Source organism: Aptenodytes patagonicus, chromosome 3 (assembly GCF_965638725.1).
Source record: "Aptenodytes patagonicus chromosome 3, bAptPat1.pri.cur, whole genome shotgun sequence".
NCBI classification, from domain to species: Eukaryota; Metazoa; Chordata; class Aves; order Sphenisciformes; family Spheniscidae; genus Aptenodytes; species Aptenodytes patagonicus.
In genome coordinates, this window is record NC_134951.1 from 130,333,942 (window position 1) to 130,359,332 (window position 25,391).

The 25,391-nt window shown below is 42.1% G+C and overlaps 1 protein-coding gene across 5 annotated transcripts in view; it reads right to left on the reverse strand.

Annotated features, from left to right (window-relative positions):
- SPTBN1 (spectrin beta, non-erythrocytic 1) overlaps positions 1-25,391 on the reverse strand; it is a 136,427-nt gene that overhangs the window by 26,509 nt on the left and 84,527 nt on the right. For all 5 annotated transcript variants that reach the window (XM_076335209.1, XM_076335205.1, XM_076335206.1 and 2 more), the window contains 15 exons: positions 22,721-22,894; positions 21,319-21,410; positions 20,428-20,508; positions 19,505-19,620; positions 18,362-18,474; positions 17,555-17,742; positions 16,410-16,527; positions 14,863-15,021; positions 13,948-14,250; positions 12,985-13,138; positions 11,419-12,289; positions 11,138-11,275; positions 9,741-10,497; positions 9,280-9,482; positions 3,395-3,485 (listed from right to left, as the gene is read on the reverse strand). In XM_076335209.1, the coding sequence (XP_076191324.1) occupies positions 3,395-3,485; positions 9,280-9,482; positions 9,741-10,497; positions 11,138-11,275; positions 11,419-12,289; positions 12,985-13,138; positions 13,948-14,250; positions 14,863-15,021; positions 16,410-16,527; positions 17,555-17,742; positions 18,362-18,474; positions 19,505-19,620; positions 20,428-20,508; positions 21,319-21,410; positions 22,721-22,894 (3,558 nt within the window). The remainder of the gene's footprint in view (positions 1-3,394; positions 3,486-9,279; positions 9,483-9,740; positions 10,498-11,137; positions 11,276-11,418; positions 12,290-12,984; positions 13,139-13,947; positions 14,251-14,862; positions 15,022-16,409; positions 16,528-17,554; positions 17,743-18,361; positions 18,475-19,504; positions 19,621-20,427; positions 20,509-21,318; positions 21,411-22,720; positions 22,895-25,391) is intronic.

Here is a 25,391-nt window from a genome sequence, read left to right on the forward strand (position 1 = left end):
GTCGCCTACCCAAGCAGAAAATGTCAAAACAAATCTAAGCTTTGTTTCTAGAATGCCACTTCAGCGATGCACGCTGTCCTGCCGAGGAAGCACCCTGACAAGAAGAGTAACAGAGCACAGGCGAGACTCGCCAATTCTCCGCTATGTACTCAGGATACAGGGCAACAAATTCATTTAGCATTCACAAGCCTTTTTTAAATTGTCCCTTAAAGGCACTGTTAAGCTCCACAAAAAGGGAAAACTTATCAAAGCAATCAAAGAAACTCCTCATCTGATCTTGCTATCAAGTCTAAAGAGAAAAATGCTCATGTTAACGAAGACCTCTTTAGGCAGCGAAGTTTACAGTTATAACAGGCTACTGTGCTACTCTAACAATCAAAGGCTACATTAAGGATTACTATATAACCCAAAATTAGTGGTTTTACTACTGTCTTTCTGGGTAGGAGACAGCTGCTATACTCGGCAAATCGCACTGCTTGTCTTTCATTGTTTGCTTTTACTCAGCCACAGCATTAAGTCCTCTGAGGATTTAAAAGTGCTTCCCAAGGAAAGGTAGTATCGTTCATATCAACAGATGGGGTGACCCAAGACACAGACAACACGTGGTACACAGCCAGTGGCTGTCAGGATAAAACCCTCATTTCTGACTCTCACAATGTTGTTATGTTCCTTCTGATAACACAGAAGTGCAAATAAAGCATTTAAGGGGTGACTATTAAAATCTGGTTTTTGCAACTGCTATAGTCACTGGAAGCCAGTATCTTCAGTGCAAAAGCAGATTTAAAAAATAATACAACAATTCCCTAAAACAGTGCCTCAGGTTGACGCTTGGAGTATTTATTTCTCCAGAAAACCCTAAGTCAGTTGTTAACGCCAGCAGAGCAAGCTATTAGGCTGCCTCCCATCCTTTGCACCTATATCACAAAATTTTGTTTCTGCTCTCAGCTCCCAGAAGACTGTAACACTCCACAATGAAAACCAGGCATGAACTAAGAGAAATGCAGAGACAAAACCCTTGTAAATCTGGCAGAGCAACAAGGGAAGGTGAAAGAGCACCGACTGCTGCTACACTTCCCACACATTGCAAATACCCAAGTTGACACAGCCTATCTTACGGCGCAAGGCTCACAGACATCTGCGCTGCATGACAAAACCTGCCGGCACACTCTGTGAACAGGCAGAAAACTTCTGACGTGCGGAGTCTCGCCAAACGCTTTTACTCTGGCGTCCCTAGAGAAATTAGCCCAGACAGTGCTGGGACTTCTAAGCTCTTACAGGGAAGATCAGCTTTAATCTCTTCGAAGGTGAGCTGTGAAAGAGCAGAAAGTCAAAGAAAACTAAATGGCAAAACTTATCACATCTCCTCTTCTCAGGATTTTCTGCTGTCACTTTTTACTTCATTCACTCAGCAAATTTATCTAACACATTCATATTTATGAATGTGAGAAACAGACAAAAAAAGCAACACCCCAGGATTAATCTGTGACAGTGTATCTGACTACTAAAACCAAGAAAATCTGCTGTGTTTTCCCTCATCTGTGACCCGGAGGAAGGGTTTATCATTGGTGAGCTGTTGTTACAAGCATTATCCTGCCACCTCCTTGAGCGCCACTGACCCTGCTCACTGCCTCGCCTGTGAGTCAGAGGCAGGAAGGAGCAAGGGGCAGGAGGCCACATTTACAACAATGCTTCAGAACGGAGTGACCGATGAGGAAAGTGGCTGCCCCGGGGACGGAGCACACTGCAGAAAACACTCTTCCTTTCCTCAAGTTACAGACGGATGGGAAACCGTCCCTAAGGCGGTGGGCAGGAAGGCCAAAGGATCATTGCCAGGTGAAACGGAGACTGGTTCAATCTGTTTTCTAACAATTCTCAGCTTCACGGTCAGCGCTAACGAAAAAGCAAAGGGCGAGGTATTCCCTTGGCTCCCTTCCACCCCGCAGGACAGTGGTGCTCCATCACACAATCCCTCCAGCCCAACGTAGGTATCAGTACGCACTTTGTAATCATGCTAATGCAAATTCTAAATCTCATTATGGCTGTCTTCTCAGAAAACAACCATTCAATTATTGTCAAGGCTAATGTCCTCTCAAAAAGGATTGCAGAAATTTGTAACATTCGGGTATTGTAAGTTCTGTCTTCGAACCGTACAGTCAAGACATCCATGCTTTAGCGGCTGGAGAGAAACAATCGAGAGGAAAGGCATTCAGGCGGCCAGACGCTAGAGCTTTTGTTCTCCTTTTTCTTTCAGTGATACAGGGGAAAAAACAGATCCTAGGGAACACAACCACATTGACACAGAGGCTAGAAGAGCTCCAAGAGCCAGGGGGATTTTTGTACCAGAGATTTACAGAGGAAGGAAGAAGCTGCTGCTAATAACAGCAGAATTTTTGCTAGCCTGTCATGTTTTTACTACCAAGGAAGGAGCAATTTAAGCCAAGTTCATGGTTAGCTTACACAATGCAGGAAAACAGACTGCATCTAGGCAACCAAGCAGTAAACATCATTTGCCCAGATTATGATCATCATTTTGTTTGTTTCTTGTACGAAATCTCAGCTGTGGGCAATTCCATTCAGACACACTGCAGTGACTTCCAGTCTCTTGTAGCTGGATAAGATGTGCAGCTAATATACTGACTCTTGAATTTAAAAGCACAGCTTTGTCATAGTCAGCTCTCTTTGCAGGCTTCAGATAAGGATAGTTAGTTTTTAATGCACATCACAGGCAAGGCACTTAGTATCTGTCAGCGCTGCACGAAATAACCTGAAAATTACTCGATTAATTCCTCATGCTAGGAGCAAGATTCTTCCTAACTTTAAAATGTTGCCTTCAATGTAAACAATGCATGTAAGTCACTAGAAAATCTGGAAAGGATTTCTTTTTTTAAATGTTATAGTACTTAACAGTTTTAAACACATGCAAAGTATCTGATAAATAACACATTAAAAATTATCCAGTTTAATCCTGCTCCCCTCTTATTCCTAACCTCCTGTTCTTCTAATATTTTGTAGAAATCACTTGAAATCTCCTGCACCAGGCCACATACACATATAGAGCTATAGACAAAATTCTTAATGAGTTCAGTGCTAATCCCACCAGATTCCACATGATTAATTCACACCACAGCAGAAAATCTTCACTGCTTTTGGCAATTTTCCCTGTCTTTAGCTTAGATGACAAAAGGAAATTCAGTTAATGAGAAAAAAAACCAAACAGATGAATTTTTGCAGGGTTTTGGGCAGGGGGTTTTTTGAATTGTTTACTCCACACTAAATACTACTGGATGACTTGACTGCAAAATGCTGAGTATTCCAGTCCTCATAAAATATGGGGTAAGAATGCTCTTCTGCAGGATGCATCTTTTAGCGATAGAAGTGAAAGGATGTAATTTACCTCTTGACAATCTTGAAGAAACTTCTGAAGATCCCTGTTATCTTTCAGTCTCATCAGAAGTTCACTGGCTGCTTCACGGTTCTTCCTATGTCTAGTCAAAAAAATAAGAGCAGAGAAAAAAAATCCTTGAAATAGGCATTTCATGCAAAACTGCCATTTGTTCGTTTCTGTAGACCCTCTGGGATACACATATTCAATAAGTATGTGGTGTGTGTCTTTCGCTGCCTTTCAAATGAGGGACATTTTTGAAGCTCAGATATGCATGTGTTATTCATGCTTACTTAAGTTCAGCATCTACACGTTTCTGTGACCAGTTAAATACACAGGGAAAATTTTGAAGTCAGCAGGGTTTCACAAGTGTTACGTACAGAATTTGTCCCACTAATTCGAAGACCACAGGAAAGTTCAGACTGTTTGCAAAAACCATAAGAAAACTATCTGCAAAATTGCAGCAAGAAGATTGCATGTTATATGGCTCTTGCAAAGTGCGTACTTGCTGTAATGCTCTTTATAATATACCTTCGCTATAGCTCAGCATCTCCTTCTCCTGAGCAAAGCTGTAGTGGTTTATATAACCTTCCAAATGCTGTATTTAACAAACAATGCATGCAACACACCTGTGTGTTTCTGCAAACAGAAGCTTTATGCACATTGGAACATATTTTTCAGAGCCTTTAAGAGTAGACAGAAGAAAAGAAAAGGTTAGTCTAGAAGCCCTATTTTTAATTCATAGCTGTTTGCCCCTTGAAGGATGAATCATGCTGGCAGTCCCAAAGGTCTTGGTGGGTTCTCTGAATAGACATGGTGCCTGCAGAGCTGATACCCAAGGTATCTCTGAACATGTTTTTAACTAATGCTTACTTTGGAGTAGTTATCCCTGTCCTTCAGTACCTTCATTATTTATGAGTCGATTCAGATGGAGGAGGCAGAGTAAAGAAGATAATTTTTATTTACTGCTCATTGTGTTAGATTTGTTCGTATTTCACTGTACAGGGTCTTAAAGTGAAATATTGCTGCCCTTTGTAATAACCTAAGATAAATAGGGATAGAGAGTTGGAAATTATTTTAAAGGGTGGCAGTTTATAAGATTATCTCAGCACATACTGGCAAGAGCTAAATAAATCCATGTTAGTGGAAATCTCCAGAGACTCATGATATTCCAGAAGACTATAAATTACATGTTGATGACAACAACTGGATTAAGATACCACTTTCCCTGATCTACAATAAGTTACCAGAGCAAGCTCTCTGGCACGGATTTAGTGACTTCAGAAACACAAAGAATACGTTTTACATAGAAGCAAAAGGTCTGTAGGCAGAGGAATAGGAGAAAACCCTTTACAAGACTACAAATTGCTTCTCTTTTGTCTCAACAGCTTCCTCTGAATAACCAGGCAAGCAGCATCTATATAACTGTAGGTCAAGAAAATTGATTTACAGATCGGATGGCAAGGAAGACATATGTAACCATCAAAGCAAGAGGCTGGAGTCCAAGCCCAGGTAATCTTGAAGTTTTGACAGGTGTTATCTGAGAGAGCACAAAGGAGAGGACACATAAATTGTGCTTAGGAAAAATCCCTATAACATAGCTAACATCATTGGGTTCAATTCCACTCTTTGACTGGTTTTTATATGCCTGGGCAAATACAGTGCATTACTCAGGTTGCTAAAATGAAGCAAGGAATTGCTTGGGTGATTTTATCATGATGATTTCATAGATTTAAGGCTAGATTACATTATAGATTTATGTATTCTGGAGAGGACGCTGAAAGTTGTGAAATTAAAAGGAGAATTTTCATGACGCTTATTTGAATAGAGTTAAGAGTAAGTAGAGAAGTTCTTATGTTGAGAAAACTTGAGTTTAAAAAACTAACAAAAATATCTGCCAGAGTGTGTTGGAAATACTAACTTAAAGAACTTTGAAGGGCAACCACGCAGGGACATCAAACAGATGATAACATAGCTTTTTTTTTTTTGTCCTCAGCATAACAAATATGATCTTTGGTGCTTAGAGCTATTTAACTGTAAAAAGTTGTTTGGTTCTCCAAGATGACCTGGAGTGAGACTGAAAGATGAGTATTCTCTGAAGAAGAACAGGGCTGAACTGTAACAAGGTTTAAACTGGATACTTGAAGATGTGGTAATTGTATTTTGAGGACAGACACTGCTGCAACAGGCAGGAATTCCTGTATTTTCATCACAGAATTGACATTATTTTTTATGGGAATAAAGGGCCTTAAGAAGTCATTTAGTCTGTTCTCCTGCCCCAGACTGGCTATATCTAAACGTTATTAATTCCTTGTTCATGTTTCCCTAAATTCTTTAAAAGCTCCAATGACAGAGATTTTAGAATTTTTCTACTAGAAAACTTCTCCTACCCCCTACTACCAGTACGTCAGAAGGGCTTTAGGTAGAATAAACAGGCAGACAGACTGGAGAACAGAACCCTTCGTAATACAAATTTTTATCCAGATACTAGAAGAGTGTGGTGTTAAGGAGGCTGCATGGTCACCCTGCTTCCCTGGTCATGCACGCAGAGGACCCAGCTGAGCCAGCCAGGCATGTCAGGGTGGTGGACAGGCTGGACTGCAGCGCTGCTGAAGGCTACAAGCACTCGGCCATCACTGGAGGGTGGAGAAAAGCGCAAAGCTTACTGTTCAACTGTTGATTGCAGTCATAACTATTAAAATCCTGCTCTTCTGAGACGCGCACAGCAAAGAAGGGCCAGAAACTCAGACCCTGTCACACTTCAGGTTGCCAATGACTGCTTCTCACTAATTTGCTAAAATAGTTTGTCGAAGAAGATCCCACACTTGCACAAAAGAGTTTGCTCTGCAGACTCTTATGATTTAGAATGACTTTGAATTCATCTGCCTGTTCACATATATGATAAATATGATAAATAATCACATATATGACTTACACCATAGCTGTGTCTAGGGCTGCATTAAAAGGGGGCTTCCCTATGCATACAACTGAAGAGGCAACCTCAGATTCAAGTGTCCAAGCTAAGCCAGACCTACACGGTAAAAGAGGAGAGATAGGGAATGTACCATAGTCAGTTAAAACACGGGGGCATCTTCCTTCTGTGGCAACATTATGAAGAATCTAAAACAGGAAAATGAGATCTGTTCAGCACAAGGAGGTGTCTGACTCAAATTAATCCAAGAGCAGACCACCTAAATTTGCCACAATGTTCCCATGCTGTCTCCCCAGAGGCCCCTGAGAATGCTAACAATGCTGAAAACTGACAAAATCACTTGTGGTTTAACTGTAAGCCTGTGGGTTTCAAAGCCTGTGCAGGAATAATAAATCTTACACATAGCGTGAATGCAGCTGCCTGCTAAGAATACTGAGATATATGCAAGGCAGTTTTAGCTTCTTTAGTTGTTCCAGCAAACAAGAGGCACTCTCCTTTCTGAATGGGCAAGAACAAAAATTACTTCTGTTCTCTGTTGAGCAGAAAGTTGCACAAATACAAAAGTTGATGAAAAACAGACCCATATCACAATCTGAGTCAGATCTGCCACTGTCTTTAAACTAAATCTCATTTGCAGTATCAGAGAGGCCATGTGTAGGCACACAGACTAGGGCAGTCCCCTTACACTCTTCCAAGAGAAAATGGAGGAGAAAACGCTTCCCCTCTGGCTGGCAGCAACAGCAGCAGAAGTCACCAAAGCAGGGACAGCTGCACTGGGGAGACCAGCTTCTTTCCTAGCTGGAAAAGCTAGCTAGTGATAGCTTTATTCAAACCCATCTTCTCCTTCCCTCACCCTTTCTCCATGTCCTTATTCCCATTTATTCTTCCCCATGAACTGCACTGAAAGATTGTGCTGAACTGTTTATCTCCTATTGCACAGCTCCACTCTGCTTCTGCACTCTCCTCTCCTTCCTTAACCTAATGACTATCATGTCTATTTAGATGGTAACCATTTTAGGGCAGGGTCTGTCTGCTGTACCAATAGACAGTGGGATCTCCTCTGGAATAGCTTGAAAGCATGACTGTAAAAAACACTATTAACAATACTAAAAACTACAAAGAGCTCCATATGGGAAGTGTGGAGCCACTGCATTATTTGTACTTGTTTGTTTTGGTCCTTTGTTATACATCCAGGTGGAGCTTGGTTGGGAGAGCAATTTTTTGTAAAACCAAAGAGGCTTCCTTTGCTACCACTCCCACTACACCCAGCCCTAAGGCTTTGTTCTTGAGGCTTATCAGCCTTACAGACTCAGAGAGCAATCACACGGATTTCCTGAATAGCAGTGCACCGGATGGTTTTTGCAGTGCTCTGCATAAATAGCTTTGGAATTGAGGAAACGCATTAGAAAAAAGTGGGCTTAAAAAAAATAGTCTCTAGGACTTGCCTGCCATTCAGAGTAGGAACTCCAGCACATGTCCCACAGCCAGGACAGCCCAGGTGGGGTGTCACGGGACAATGGGGGCACAGAGGAGTAGCTGCACTGGGGGGAACAGTCACCAGAGCACCACAGCTGGGACAGCAAGAACCTCTCTGCAGAGCACACAGGACAGAGGCTGAAGCCATCTCCCACTCCAGCCACCTCAGAAAGGGCTGCAAGAAGCAGCTGACCATTTCCTACTATACCCTTGGATGCTATCTTTTAATATTCCAAAAGTTACAGAAAGAAGACACCTGACCAGAAGGCCAGGATTAAGTCCTCCTGCTTTCATAAGTGGATGGAAAAACTTACAGCAGAGGACATAGAAAGTCAGAGAGGGTGAATAAGGAAAATTAATTTCCTAGCTTTCACCTTGATTGCTTTCATATAATCCCCTCTTCCTGGCCTTTGCAGATTCTCTTTGGGATCTAAAGAGTCAAGCTGGTTAGAGAGAGAATGAAAACGTGAGGTATCCTTGGGGTTAGGTTGCCAGAGGGCTCAGAGGCCCTCAGCAAGCTCTAGGAACAGGAATATCCGCCTTTCTTGAAGCCATGAGCCACAGCTAAAGTGGGTGCATACACAGTGAGACACGTTTGCCAAAACAGGAAAGGCACAGCATTTTCTGAACTACTTCAGTTCAGTTTCTCCGTGGAGATAAAGGCACCTGGATAACCGAGCTTACCGGCTGTGGGAGGATGCAAGTCTGACAGAAGGGTCGTCAGTAACATTTGACGTAAAAGTTCTGTATGAGCTTACTGCTGTGTTCTGATACTCATGATTGAAAAGCGCCTTGAAAGACCACTATTATTCAAACCAAAAGCAGAAAGAACCATGAATCACAGCCATCAAAACTGAACATTTGGTTTTCAAAGAAAAAGAAACTCTTAACGTTCTATAGCATCCATGCCACAGCTAAAGAGACAAAGCAAAAGACTTGTTCTAGGATTAAAGACACATTTGTACCAATGCTTCCTAATCTGATTTCAGAAGGGCCAGACAAGTTGGAAAAGGCGATCAAAGCCAAGCGGGTGGGGCAGATACAATGCCAATTACACTCTTGAAGATCCACATTCCTTCCTCAGAGGAAGGACAGGAATACATTATAATAATTAAATCAGCTAGGAGGTAGCAGAGGAAACTGAGACTTGTGGAACCAGCTATAGCTAACTGCTACAGCTCCTACCATAATATAAAGTCTGTTAATACTCCAAGAGTTATATAGCAACACTCATATAGCCAAATTCCGGGTAGTGAGCTCATTACCTATTAAGTCTCTAGAAAATGGGAGAGGTACTATCTAATCAAGATTAGCCCGGCACATTTTTGAAACATTACAGTTCCTATTTTTCCACAGGACAAAGAAAACAGTCTGCAACAGACATTTTCTAATGTGTTACTTCACCTTTGGATTCTAGTAAAAGGTCGTCTCTCTCAGAAAACAGAATTAAAGTATGAACAGCTACACTCTGCCATCATTCTGACCTTACCTGTCATCAATAGAGTCCACTTTCTCCTGGATTTTATCAGAGTTAATGTTCCCATCACTAACTAGCCTCCTGCCAGTCTCTACGACTGCATTGATCTTTTCTTCATTGGCATCCATCGTGGTCATGAAATCCTCCTGTTTTTTAATAGCAGCTTCTGCTCCTTCCAAGGTAGTGGGCATTTCCGTGTGCGCCAAAACATACTCCTGTGATTAAAGCATAAATCAGAGAGATAAAAGTATTACACTCAGGCTATGCTGTCTGCTCCAACAACAGATTCACCACATATGAAAAGAAACGTCTCCCAAGAACAGGTAGAAGTAAAATACAAAAAGCAAATTGTAGTTGAAAGAGGGCAATTTATCTGTCTGTAGCTCTCCTGCCAGATGATCTTGTTTGTTAATTGCTTGCAGTATATGGTGCCAACCTGTAGAAACAAAATAAGGTATATCTTGACCACTTGCCTGGTTATTAAGAAATGCTTCTGCTTGCTTGGTGTCTCTGAGAAATAGCTGGTAGGCATGAGACTGGGAAAGGAGATTTTGCCTGTTCTCCCACATTTTGTGAAGCTCATTCCATCCAGTGTCCAAAGCTTGTAGGCGCTGGCGTAAGAACATGTACTGAGCGTCAGTTTGCCCTTGTGTCACCATCTCACCCATGTCCCTCATTTTCTGATAATCTTCCTCATAATTGTTGATTTCATTCTTAATATTCTCATGTTGAGTGAGCAGCTTCTCAGCCTCTGTCAGTGTGTTCGGCATATCTTCGGATGCAATTGCAGTCTGTGTTCTGGATAGCCAAGACTGGAAGTCATCCAGATCTCTCAGGAACTGCTGCAGTTTGCTTGCCTCTCCAAGGGACTCTTCCCGGTTCTTGAGGGTGGTCTTCATTTCTTCCCATACATCATTGATTTCTGCGAGCCGTGAAAGGATAGCCTGGGCCTGGTCAGGATGCTCTGATTCCAGCTTTTCTGCCTCTTTTTGCAGGTCGCTTAGCTTGGCTTCAATGGCTACCAGGTCACGTTCCATGCCCGTCAGCTTCCTCTGCAGGGCCATCACTCCAGCTAGATCATTACCCAGATCTTGTGTGGATTCAATCACTTTGGTCTTTTCCCTGATCCAGGATTTGGTTTCATTACATTCAAGATGGTAGTTCTGGATACTCAGAGCAGAGAGCAGAGCATCTTTCTTCCTATCTACCAGTTCTCTGAACTGGCTCCATCTGGAATTTGTGAGGAGAGAAAAGCAGAGAAATTGAGATTTGTGTATAAATAAGGGAAAAGGATACAGCAATATTGCCGAGTGAGCAGTTGCTCACATTAGCTTGATAAGCCATGAAATAACCTAACTATTCGTGTTTTTTTCAGTCCTTCCCATATCATCAATAGTTTTAGCAAAACAGCCATTAACCAAGCTATGGCATATATTAGAATATGACAAGTACCAGCAACACTGAGTCCTTAAAAGTATAATTTTTCCCCAAGTGAAAAATTGCTAGTTACATCTAATTTTCACACTAAATGTACTCTCGGTTTATTTTGAAGCCAAAAAATGAGTGAGTTTACATGAAATTATATTGGTTTCTTTTTTATCATAATAGTCATTACAGTAAATTTCCAGCTCTCAAATCAAGGTACTGATGGACTCAGGACCTTATTGAAGCCAATAGCAAAACTCCATCTGTTAATCAAATATTTGAAAGACACAGCTCTCTTTCCTTCTGAAGGTTTAAAGGCCTACCTTGAAGATACTTCAGGTAACAGTATCAGAATATCTCAAAAAACACATATAAGAAACACAAATGTCCCCACTGTACTTGTTTCAGCCAGTGTCATGTTCATGAGCATGAGGCCTTCACTTACCTTGTGTTGAGTTTATCTTGCTGTGCTTTGATCTCCTTCTCACTGGGATGGCCGCTGTGCATTAGCTGTCTAGCAATTTGGTTCACTACTGCAACACGGGATGCCTGGTTGTTCATTTCTGGTTCTAAGCTTTCAAATCTGGAGGGGGGGCGGAAACAAACAAACAAACAAAATCACACAGGCATTAGAGAATCTGAGCCACAGGCAAGCTGAGAAAGGTAGCTGGTGTAAAAAAACTTCCACCCAGTATTCCCCAAACTTCCTGGGAAAAGCATTCTCACCTGTGCTGGATCACTTCCAGGTCCTCCAGCTTCTCTGGAATCTGCATATTATTCAGCCACTTCTCCTTTTCGTCAATCCAAAGCTCACAAGCATCTGCCTCACTGAACATCTTATAAAGAGCAAGGGTATCCTGCAAGGCCTGTTTACGCAACCGAGTCAGCTCAGCAACCTCTTTGTATCTTTCCTCTATTCCGGACAATCTGCCTTGCACATCTGGAGATCCAGCGTGTTCCTGCGGTAGAGCCTTTGCTTGTTCATGAAGCGAGTCAATGGTTGGCCGGTAGCTTGCAATCTCTTCAGCCACATCTTTGTGTTTCTTGACCAAGGACTGAGTGGAATATTCATCATGGCCAACATCATTGCTGGAGACAATTTTGAGGATGTCCAACATCCATGCATCAATGTCATCAGCGTCAGCCTGGAACTGGTGAAGGAGAGAGGCTTCCTCCAGACGCTTCTTCCTAATGGCAGATAACTGTTCCAAGTTAGCCCACTGCCCCCGGATATCCTTAATTCTTTCTCTGATTTTCTCAGACCCAAAATGCTCCTCCGCAATCATGTCTTCACCTTCTTTTATCGCCTGCTGAAAGTGGCCACTACGACCACTCATTTCATCTTCAAATGCCTTATGTTTACTCAAGAGACGGACGACGCTAGTTAGGTCCTTCCCATAGTCATCAGATGACAGGATCTGTTCCTTCTCCCTGATCCAACCCTCTTCTTCAGCCATTTCCCAGAAGAATTTCCAGAGGCGCCGGGACTCCTCCAAGCGGGCGCGGCGCTCAGCTGCAAGCTGGCACAGCTCTTGGTAACAGAACTCCATGTGAGCGACGCGGTCCCTGATAACTTGCGGGTCACACGGTTTGTAACCTGTTCAGATAGAGAACGTACATTACAACTTGGACTGATTCATTTTCATCTCTACAGCTGGGGCATACACAGAGTTCTTAATTCCTGTTTGTTCCATTTACGAAGTTTACGTAAAGGAATTCACAGTTAGTCTCCTCAAAGTGAGTGTGAACTATTCAAGCTCCACCATACAATAACACAGATCAGAAAATACTGTTCTTTGCATAAAGACAAAAAAAAAACCCGAAAGGAAAGATATTCATGACTGTTTTCAGTGAAACAAAATTCACTACTCCAGATTTATACCAGCTTCATACACACAACTGCACAAAATGAACATCATTTACTCTAGGTAATGACACTGGTTTAGTGGAATTGCTTTTATTTAGCATAAATTGGGACGGTATCAGACTGGGTCCAATAATTTGCACTGTTTGCATTAGAAACACAGAACGGGGAATTAATGGTAACTACTACAAAGCTACAGCAGCTGCTGATTAGGAGTGTGATATCCCATGCAAAGCACAACGCCACAATGAACTCTTGAGCAGGTACCTGGACAAATTATCATTGACACAGCGGTAAAGAAGGAACAAACGAAGCTGGATTCTCTTACTCTGGTGCTAAATTCTACCTAACGTGCCTTGCAGAACTAATGAGGCTTATAGATAACCTCCTATATTAAGACAAGGAAGGGTATGTTGGCTGCTAGTTACCTTCTCCATCGGTAGCAAACTTCTGAGCAGATGCATTGACCCCTCTCACTCTCTCAGCCTGAATAGCAATGTCAGCTTCCACAAGAGCATGTTTCTGCAACAGGTCTTCAACTCCTAACAAATGTTTGCCATAGTCTTGAGACAGCAGAAGCACCTGATCAAAACGTAAAAGACAAGTAAAATGAGCTGAAGGCCATAAACTGTTTCTTTGTGACTCCAGGCATTACACTGTTCTCTGTTGTTACATTGATTTAAGTCCAGAGGAACACCAGGCCCACGAGGAGAGCTATTTCAAACATATAGAGACACAGCTAGTATGAATTTGAGCCAGTATTTTTAAAATCACTGGCAACTATGAAGAACTGGACTGCTCTTTAATGCAGTTTTAAGTCTAGGATGGTAGGAAGCTAAGTTAGCTCAGCAGGACCAATGAAAAGCTCTCAGTCCAGGTACCGTGAGCTGCCACTGAACTACACACATCTTTCTTTCCTCCAACAGCTTCCAAGTTCTGCTGGCTGATGGACAAGAACAAAGTCACGGTCCTTTCCCTTCCCAGGAGAACAGACAGGAAGAAATTCATGCTTTTTAAAGCACAGAGGTGAAGAGGTGACTTGTTCCCAATGTAAACTGTGATGAAAAGAGATTATTTAATTCCCTTTCACCAAAATCGTCATCCTTACCCAAGCACTGTGACCAAAGCCTCTGGCCCTTATGAGAGAGGCATGAAGCTGAAAAGTAGCTTTTTATAGGAGTGAACTTGTTCTTTTTCCTTACTTGTTTTTAATCTTTATTTTTTAAAAATCGTCATAAGGTTTAAGGAATTTGTTCACTGCTCTTGAATGTGGATCTTCTGCATTTGTCTATTAAACCAGAGGGGCAAAATGAATCTTGAAAATCTACAAAAAAGGACATCTACGCCTCTCCAGAATATTTGGTCTACGTTCTCAAATGGCTAACACCTACCTTCATCTCATCCATCCAGTCCATAATGTACAGCATTTCCTGGAAAATCTTTTGCAGACCAAGATTCATCTCCAGCCGCTGTCTCCGTGCCCTGAGCAGCTCCAGGAGATACTCCCATAGGCGTATAACGTTGTCCTTTCTCGCAGTAATGCGTTTGATATCGTGGTAATTTTCAGTCTCAAGCTCCTTTGCAACCGCAACCACGGCCTGGACTCGTTCTTCATATGCTGCAATGTCTGTTTCAATGGCCTCATGCTTTTTTGTTGCGGCCTCTACTGCTGGAAGGTCAAAGCCAAAATTATCCTGTAAAGACAGAGACGTTTCCTTCAGTAATGGCTGCCGAGGAGAAAAGCCCTACTGCTCATAACATGATTTCTGATTGTGCAGAATACTTGTTAGCAAATTTGGGATCTCAAAATGCTCTGAAAAGTCTTCTTCAATAAAATCAGAGATACCTCTGATAACCAGAGAACCACTGATAAAATCAGAGGCATCATTTACCACCTTTGGGGTAAGAATCATGGTGGCCATCAGCATTAAGCTGGGGGTTTGGATTTTTTTTTCAGTCATCTCTAATATTAAAAAATTAATTCCTGGGCTAATTTCACTGAATTGATCAAACTATTCAGATAAAGAAAATCTTGACTGTGGGTAGGTATTTCCATATCAATATCTCCTGAGTACAGACTGATAGATTCAAGGAAGGGATATCCCAAATGCATTAAAGATAGGACATACAGATTATACACATACACACTAAATATACATTTGCATACACATACAACAAATATAAATATACATAGATTCAGTAAAATATGAGGCATAAGGGAGGAAATGTTGTCTTTGCAAGAACTCTGTCCTATAATTACTCATGGGAATCATTTTAGTCACACAGACAATTTCTGAAAGCAGCACCTGAGAAACGAGACGCTGATTTTCACTGAGCCAAGTTTCTCTCATAGCTGCCTTGCGATCAAATCTGCGTGCAAGTTGTTCCAGTTTCTCTTGTCTGATGAGCTCATTTCGCAGTGCCAGTTCTCTTTCATGTTCAGCTTTTTCCAGTCTTTCCCAGGCCTGAAGTTGTGGAGAAAAAACATGCGTCTTCTAAACACACATTCTTATAGGATTATGATAAATCACATCTTCTTTGCATGAAATCGGGACTGAAGTCACTACAGCCAAGTTTCACAAAACTGGCTTATTTATTTATACACCAATAAATCTGGTTTGTATTGGCTGACCTTACACCCTGTCTGCTAACGTAAGCCCATGACTTTAAAGTTTTTCTCAATTCATTCATTCAATTTCTGAGCAAGGAGTATAAGACTTGTTTATCTCAGATGCATTTTCTCGAGTTCGTTTGGTTTTTGCCTCCAACAAAGCCTAAGCAAACCACCTGGCTTGAATGCGTAAGAAAGTATTTGTTTAAAAAAAATCTTCTGAGCACTACTCCCAAATAAGCGGATTCTATCTTCCTCCTTTAGGAAATGAGAACTATAGATTCATGCCCTCTCACCCCTTAAATCAACATACAATTGTTGTTCTTTATTACATCCACTTTGGAAAAGAAAACAACTGCAGAATTCGGTCATTTTTGGTGCACACAAGTCCTTTTTTCCCCCCAAAGCCAAAAGTTATTCACATGCATGACATTAATATTACAAAAATGAAAAGTCTTAGAAGCATATTGAAAGCCAGCTAATCACCTTTCAGACCTTCTTACAAACAACAGAAATACCCACAATTAAACACAAACTACCCTAGATTCTTCTAAATCCTAGCAGATGTGAAACTGCCTGAAACCCAAGTATTTTAGGCATTCACAGGCACAGGGGCTTAATGCAAACAGGAGAGCTGTGCAGTTTACTGGATGCAGACCGAGGCCACAGACACTCACAACAGCTGCTCTGGGAATGCCAAGCATGATCAAACACAAACGAGGAAAGCTCACAGTTTTAAGTTGTTTGTTACCCTTGAGAGAGCTTGTCAGCTCTGCTGCTGTTCTGCCAGCTGCACCAGCGTAGAAAATAGCTGCATAAACCCTGAGAGGGAACCCACAAGATCGGTCATGGCGCTTCCTTCACTCTCCCACACTGCAGGCAGCGGGGCAAATGGGGAGGGCTGCAATACCTAGATATTGTTGCTACTTTCTGTCAATTAACTCTTAATAGCCAGGACCCCGGAGGAGCAAGGCAGGGCTACTAGATCCATAACCAACTGCACAGAGTGACTGAGCATTTTTCCAGTACAGAAGATCTTACAGATGCTGAGGATACCCAGGGACTCGGTTCAGATTAGTGAGTCCGAGCTGTAAGAAAAGGTCACTCCACCTCTCCCATCTCTTATGGTCCCCCACATCAAGGCTGGAGATAGGAAATGTGTTTCTTCCCAGTATACTGAGAGAGAGACTGAAAGAAAACAACAAAATTCCAAGTTGCACAGGAGGAGCTGGCTCAGTTTACCTTGTTAATGTCAGAGATGAGTTTGCCCTCCCTCGGCATGTATACTTTCTGATTGTTGGCTCTCATTTTGCTTTGGATGGTAAAAAGTAGCACTTCTAGGTTTCCTTTTTCTGTAAATCTAAACAAAATTTTGCAAAAGAATTGAGTTACAATAAAGTTTTCATTGCTACTAAGGTATTATAAAGCACTTCCTTAAAATATTGACATTATGAATGGAGCATTCAGATAAACACCTTCATCTTGTGCGAAAGCTGGAAGCAATTAAAATAGCCCACACATCCCCTGGAACCAGTTGGGTCGAACAGCAAAAGAAGCTTCACAGAAGTCAGCTGTCTGTGTGTTTAGATTTAAACCCCCTTGGGGGACAGAAGACTGCTTTTTTTTTTTTATTCTACTACATGCGTTGCCCTAGTTTACTCTACCAACTCAAGAAACAGAAGTTTTATTTAAAGCCCACTGCAGTCAATAAACTCTTCCCGCTGTTTTCTCCGAGTTGTACACCTGGGAAATAAACAAACTGCACAGGTACTGGGGAACAGACTGCAATTTTAGAAGATGTCTGGATACTCTGTAATGTTTTGGATTGTGATTATTATCCATTAGACAAAAATAATAAACAGATCTGATATCATGATCCTAAAAGAAACTTTCCAGAAATAAGTTGCACAGTTTTGGTTGTATCAGTTTTAATAAGCATAACTATGTCTTACAAAGCCAGACACACTTCCTCTTGATTTTGGATAAGCAGAAAGATTCTTTTAATAGCAGTGTATTGGTATTATACACTGCTAGCAAGCACGACTGGTGATATTACTATACTAACATGGAATGCTATTACCACTCATATTATAAGGCAGGCATCTCAGTGAAGTGACAGCTTCCAGGACTCTCAGATCCTGCAGGCGACACACTTTTTATTGTTGTTGTTGTTATCTGTACATTGAATAGCACAAAGCAAACAGGCCCCGAGTAATAATGATGAGTGCCAATTAGAAATATGGTATCTGAGTTTGTTCAGAAAAATAAATTCTTAAGCCAAGACTAAAATTACTTGGATGTGTTTGCTTTTAAAAAAAAAAAAAAAAAATCAATGATTGACTAAACAAAACAAGACCACTGTTGTTTTAAGCTAAGATTAAAATTACTTGGGTGGTTTCTCTACTGTGCGGTAAGTGTTGAATGCCTGTAGCTGCTGTTGCACACCAACTAGTGAGTTGGCAAATTTGCGATTGTTGAGGATGATAATAGTTTGCTCAATCCACTCGAGAAGGTCAGAAGCCAGCGATTCGTATTTTTCAATCATTTTCTCCGTTTCAATGGCATTGTCAAGCACCTGCAACGAGCAGCACAACATAACATGAATAACAAGGGCAGCGCTCTTCAGTCATTTAAATCCAGCAAGCTACATAAAAGAAACTGTTGAGACACCTGACTTACAAATCAGACCACTCACTCCTGAGCGCCACAGGGGCTGGGATCTCCGAGGAATGAGGGCTTTGCATTTTTCAGCAGCAAATTCCCATGATCCCATGGCAATAGAGGGGGGCTCACAAAAGGATTCATGTTCAGTCTGCCAGCTGTAAAGACGGGGGCAACTTTGCCAAAGGGCAGAGAATGACTGCACAGTTTTTAAATGAGGGACTTTTCTGGGCTCCAGAAGAGACAGAGGACCCAGAGGGTGAGGAGCAGTTAATGAGAAAGGAAAAGCAGCAATGATGCAAAATTAACAAGTGAAAATAAAACACTGGCCAAATGTTTTCTAATACGAGGCAGCTGGAAATTAACTACTCCTCACAGTCATATGGGAATATTTAACATTCAAAACACGTTCAAAAGCAAAACTAAAAACTACCATACAGTGGACTCTTAAAAAACTAACACCCAAGAGGGGAAAAAAAAAATCAGAAAGATTTCAACTGCTTTATAACAATCTACAATTTGAACTTGCAAACCTTTCCGATACGTTTTCCTTCAACAGCCAAAGCTTTCATCTTGGAGAAGTAGTGGTAATATGTCACCACATAGGTGATGATTGACTTTTCATCAGGATGATCAACACTGATATCTGCAAACCAAACAAGAGCTGTCTTAGCATACTGAGAGTGCATGGGTTAAAACAACAAAGCTAATAATGCAACAAGGATGCGTTTAAGAGTCAAGAGAGATGGGTTCAGTGGCAGTTCAGCTCCTAAGATTTATGTCCTAATCAGAAATAAATTCAGCAGCTTTGGACTGGTTCTGGATTCCTTGGCATTGTACAGTTTTGAACTCCATCACTAAGAAGTGCTCCTTTCTCCCTTTGTCTTAGTGTGGACTGTGGTTAAAGCACACATCTGTGGGCTAGGGGCCTTTGGGCCTTAGAGTCAGGCGCCAGACTTTGCCACAGCTTGTGCACGGCCGTATAACTTCTCAACTGTGTGAGTTGACAGAACTACCGTTAATTGAGAACTTTGATGCTATATCAGTTTTTGGAGAGAGGAATTCAAACCTAATTGTATGTCTGTCCAGGCAAATCTTCTGAGAGATACAGATGGAAAACAAATTATTTCCTTTCCTGCAGCAATTCTGAGGCACTGGAAAATAAGCAAGAAGAAACTCGCCCAAACACATAGCCTCTCTATTTGCCCCGTGACCATAAAGTTTCTTCTCCTAGCATTGTGAGCCTTCCAATACACATGAGCATGCACACTCTCATGAAAGCACAGACTGAAACTCACTGACAGTCTGCAAAAGCAGCTGCTAACTATTTGCTGAAATCCACATCATTCATCTTCCAGCTCACAGAAAGCGTTTCTCAGAGCAGATCAGAAGGATGCCTCTAACTGGAATGATTTCATGGCCAGTCCCGTGATCTCATCAGATGGGGGAAAATAAACATAGGATTAAGGGCTCTTGTGCTACCGCTGCTCAGTCCTCTGCAGGAGACATCTTGCATTCTCTCCTTCCCTCTCTGGCTCTATCACCAGATGAGTCAGCAGCATCCAGCTTCTCTTTAACACAAAAAACTATCACAAAGCTGTGCCCTGCAACAAGGAGGGGTGGGAGAAAAGAGCCCACAAAGAGCCGTGAAGTGCTGAAACTACAGGAATTCTTACCCTCGGGGTCCAGGAGCTTAGTAAGACCAAGGTGTTGCTCTGCAAGGTTAAAAGCATTCTGCAGATTGTAGTGTGCATTTGATTTCTTCAGCTTGTCAAAATCAATCAGATCAGGCCTAGACAGGATGGAAAATTCTTTAGATTTCCCAAAGCACAGTGCAGCCACCCTCAAATGAACAAATGAACTAAAATCTGCAATCCTCAGAAAACCTGGCCCCTCATGCTGCCAAGGTTTCGCTTGCCCAGTAGCCCTGTGCATTTCAACGGCAGTGTTAAAGGAATGAAGCAATGCCTAGCACATGCCATGGCAGAACCTAGCCCATGGCAAAAAACGGAGGATAGTTTACCAGGGATAAAGGTGACCTGGAAAACAAAGGAACAAAGTTGTGGTCACCTAGTCTCTCCTCATGCCCACCTAAGTGCGCAAGCCATCCTAATAACTTCACCTGAGCATGCCAATGAGCAGCATCCCCAGCCGCGTCAAAGTCTAACACCAGATTTTGCCATCCCTGCGCGGGGATTTCTTTCCCCTCCAGGCTGCTGTTGTGTGTCGTGTCCCTCTCCTGCCCCCGAATTCTAAGGGACCAGACCGGATCATTGGTTACTCAATAAGGTACAAAAACTTTTCTTCCAACCTGGTCAGTCACAAACCAAAACAATCACGTGTATAATTTAGTCTCTTGAAACCAAACGCAACCTGTTTTGACTTGTGATGTGAGAAGCTGTTGCCCAGATGAGCTCACAGTGACCGCAAGAGCCGTAAAGCTCTCAAGCAAGGTAAGTTGTTGTAAAACTCTCAGCAATTCTTCAACTTTCTCCTCTCCACAGATTTTAAAATCAAGCTGCAAGGTAACTGCAAAAGCCAGTGCACACTGCAACAGCCCAAGCTTTCAAAATCCATAAAGACATTTACCCACACATACCTGTGCTTATGTATTAGTGCATTGAAAGCCATCCCGTCCCTCCAGCTTGTTGTAAAGTTGTGAATGTTGACATTGGGGTAACTGACAGAACAAAAAACAAAGACAGCGCAATCAATATAGCATCCCTGTTGCAGCTCTGCACACTCTGTCACTAAAAACTGGTTGCAGGAGTGACATATTTATTGTAAACCTAAGGGTGGGATATTACCATCCCACGATGGACAATCTATCATCATGACTGTTCTCTAATCAGAGACTGGGCATCTTCAAGGACTGACCCGAGTCACTGTCTGACTTTTAAACAAAGCACATATGATAGCCACCTTTGTGCCCCATGGGTACACAGATGCAAAATTAATTTGTTTGGTGATCTGGGTATTTTGCAAGTCTCCAAAAATTGCAGGCTGCTCACAAACCACTTTCCTAAGAGTTCTTGGAAGGAGAAGATGAAGTACCACTAGAATAATGCTGAAGTGCCCCAAATTTATCACAGGGACATCCAAGTTTCATGGGGGAGACATACTGAATCTCTACAAATGGGTATTTAATTATGCAAGAAGGTTACTGTCAAAGACAGACATTTTGGAAATATTTCGATATATATGGAAAGAGGGAAAAGTTGGTGGCAAACATCTGAAGCATCATTATTTCTTCAGAAGAGGATGAAAAAGAGTCAGCATATTACTATATATTCATGGATTATCAGATTGGTATGTTTATCACACAGCATTAACACAATAAATTCAGAATTTTCTGACTTGTAAACATCAATTCACTTCTCTTGGTTGAATCCACTTAAGGAGAGATATCTGTTTTCTCCATTTAAATTATTTCAACGAAAACTCAAAATGCTGTAAGAGCTTTAGAGATAATCACTTAATCCACACTCACCCAGCTGTCTTCATCTGGCACCACAAAAGCAAAGCATCTTTAGCCGACTTCTTCTCCTTGTTGTCCTCAGTTTCAACACTGATATCTTGGATCTAAAATTAACATCAAAGTTTTAAATATTTCTCTGAGAAAACACATTGTTTGCCTTTTTTGAAAAGATGAAAGGAATTCTATCAGAATATAAGTAACAAAGGAAATCTACGATGACAGGCAGGTGGAAGTAGGTGAATGCTCTTCCTCATTTAAGAGCATTCATGTCAAAAGAAAGCTTCATCTGCCCTTATTTTACTGGAGGATTACTCTTTGTTTAGTCCATTGACAAAACAGTTGAAACTTCACAAGAAAATTTATTTCCAACTGTCAAAGCAAACCCTGCCCTATACAGCATTATGCTTTCATCCTGCGAGGTGTCTCCTGCAGGATGCTGAGCACATCCAGCTCGGTGGAGCCGAAGGGGTGCAGCAGGCAGGGGTCCTCATGAGGGGATCCACAGGCAACAGGTAACCAGGAGTTTCACAGGAGCAAACAATTTTGGAACTTCAAGCTTGGAGGAAATAGTGTTTGCCCTTAGCAGCATCACAACTATATATTCCAGATTCTACGCTGTTTTCCAGTTTTTAAAAAGAGGAAAAACAAAAAAAAAAAGGGGGGGACACACACACACTTTTTACTTCATATGGACAGATATATCTGATTTTATGGATATAGTTCACTGCTTTTTAAAAAGAGTACTGTAGCTTCCGCAAAGTTCCACTGCTGTCACTGAAAGTTAGGCAGACACTTTCATATTAGGAGAACACTGAGCAACACCAAAATTAAGATAATGTTAAATTTATTAAATATTTATTACTATGTTATTTATTATAAATTATATCTTTATTATACAAATTTATTATCCTTTCTGCAAAAGGACTTTGCAGCCTTTTTTAACTGAGGGCAAAGACCAATGTGCAACTTGCTGGAAAACAAGAAATCTCAGCCTTTAGCTGGGACACTGAAACAATTCCTGTGGGCACCCTTAATCTGCTTCAGTGCAAAGTCAGCCACGTTAATGATAATCACCACCGAGGTGAAGAGCAGCTGAGAGTAGCATTTCCTCCTAGGTCTACAAGAGTGATAGGCCTATGACTGGAGCTTCATATTTATTAGTAATTTAAAAATAAAACCATATGACTCTCCACACAGGAAACTCCCATTGGCTGCCACTACAGATCAGCAGCACCATGAAGACTAGTTCATCCTCTCCTCTTAGCTCTGGAGCATGTCCCACCAGATGCTAAGCGCTTTCACTCCCACCATCTCGGAGGGCCTGGGAGCACTCCACTCCAAAGCACAATGAAGTATATTACAAACAAGTATGGAAAACTCAAACGTGTATACCTGTATATGTATACATCTTTACCTGGAATCTCAGGATAATAGTCCAAATAAGGCCAAGTGTCAGCCTGTGATTCCCATCCACAATATCATGAGATCCCATGTTTTCTAGGTGCACTCTTTGCTCTTTGAGGAACTGGAGGGCTTTATCAACATTCTCCAGGCAATGGATGCGCATCCTTCCCTTAGTTGGTTTAGGCTAGAAGGTAAAAGGGAAAAGAAAAACATGTACTACTGTAAATGGAAGGGGGGAAAAAAAAAAGTGCTTGTTAACTCTTCAGTCCAGGCAGGTGAGTAACCACGTTGTCCACTCCCAGCCAGCAATACTGTATGCATTTGTTCTTCAAATTCAATGGACAAAACTGCTCCTTGCATCTTACAGCGCATTTACACGAGGAGAACGGTAGCACGTGTCAAACCCGTGGTGGAAACGCCAACATCCTAGACCTGAGCTGCACACACTGGGTGCCAATTTCATTCGCCTTTCAAAGTATTTTGCCTGCTTAATTCCTTCATTTTTTCTGTCTAGTATATTCGTTCACTAGCTGGAAGAGAAATTATTTTGTTAGGTTCGTGCCACACCTGTTACATTTTCCCAAGATGCTTTTTTTCTCCAGTAATAGTTCTTCCACACTTAAAAAGAAGATTCTGCAAAGATAAAGATTCGAAACAAACTAATAACTGGCATACACATGCAATAGAGGGAACTGGTGATGAATGCTCCAGAGAATATCTGTAAATACAGACACACACTCTCCAAAAAGGCAGCTCAGATTTGGACTGCAAGCTACTCAATAAAACTCCTCAAGAAAGAAATGTCATTGCTTTTTTTTGGTCCGTTGAAGTAGGATAAATAGTATGAAAATAACAGTAGAGATTTATTCCAAACAATTTCTTCATAGGAAAAGGAAATAAAACAATAGTAAAAGAATCAGCCACACCAACATAACACAATTTTTTGAAGGCCCAGTGCAAATGAAAAAAGCCATGAATATATTAACAGCATGTAGAAGTCTTCTGTAAAACTGAATAAAATTAAAGCAACTTTGTTCTGCAGATAAGGATTACAGCTGAATAGCCTGTTCAGTGCTCACTGAGATGTCACCGAAGGTACTCAGCCAAACTACTAATTGACATAATTTCCTTCTTTTCTGCAGTGAACGTAATTAACTGGCCATGGAAATAGCTCAGGCAAAATCCTTGCCTCAGACTGCATTCAAGGGAAGACTTTCAGCCAGAGCCATATTACGGTCCCTAGAAACAGCAGCCTGTATAACAGTGTGTCATAAAGATGAAACGCTTGCTAGAAAGATGCCCTTCAGGACACACAAATCCCTGGGGTCATTAGTTTCACTTCAGCTTTCAGTTAGCACGGTTCTCCTCCAGAGGCCAGGTAACGATGCAGAGAAAGTCAACCCGCAACTCCCAGCAAGGGCGAAGATTTCCAGGAACCTGCCACTGCTTTTGGGTAAAAAAGTCCCTCTGAAGAGGCACAAATTGCAGGTACACCCCATGCACATACCGTACGCCCCAAATGCTGCCAGTGTAGGGTGAAGAGGCATAGCGTGAGTGGGAGCAAGAGTGAGGTTACATGGTTGGCTGAAACCAGCTGGAGATCCCTCGCTATCAGCAGGGACAATCCGGGATCCATCCTTTTGCTGGTACCATCAGTCACCCAGGAGGGTGGTAAACTGGACCACAGGTTTAATTTAATCTTGCAAAATACAGGTAGGAAGGCTGTTCCCAGGGCGGGAGAGGGAGTGCCCAGCTGCAGGGGAAAGCGGAGGCGAGGCTGCGCCCAGCAGCTGCCCGGCCCACGGCTCGCTCCAGCCCATTGCCACACCTGAGCGCCCGAGATCCGCTTATACGAGGTGTGCTCACTTTTATGATGATGGTCCCAAAACACAGGAAGGACTGTGACAGCAGCCATTTCTAAGCAGCAGTGGCAGACCTGACTGTCCCCCCACCTTAACGCAGCCCTTCTCACTTACCTAAGCAGTAACTGCACTGCCTCTAACGCCTCAAGTTATTGAGCAGAAAATGGTTTTAAAAGCTCTTTTTCTGCTCTCAGAAGCAACAGCACCAAGGTGACAGAGTTAATACCATTCACCACAGATGTTTTATTTAGTTCCTGAGACCACCTGCTCCCACCCACACACTGTACGACGACATACTCTCCACTTACGAATCCGGGAAATGTAACCTTCACGTTATTGGCAGGATTTTTTCTCCCACAAACACAATGACTGTACGTGAAGCAGCAAAGCATACACAGTAAACCTGAACAGGACACTGCTCCCTGTAGAGCTGGAGCGGCCTGACATATTTTTCTAGTGCTCCAGCACTAGGTGGACTTTCTGGCTCAGAAATTCCCCGTTGGGACCGTAACAGTTTATTAGCAGTGTAATCTAGGGCTGTTCAAACTATGACTTATTAATGGTCCGAGAAGGCACTTTGAATTTCTGCATAGATGAGAACAACAGCATCACCTAGCCAAAAAAAAAGGTTGGGCACCCTGAGAAGACAGAAGGTTCAATTTTTCTGTCCCTCCACACCGGCAGGCCATACAGTTCAACCTACCGTCCTGCAACAAAAAGAGGAAGAGGCGTCCGAGTCCGGTTTGTACAAGGTGTGGCTGCGCTTGCCACACTCCCCTGCACAGCCTCAAGATGAGACATAGTGAGACGCAACTTCCA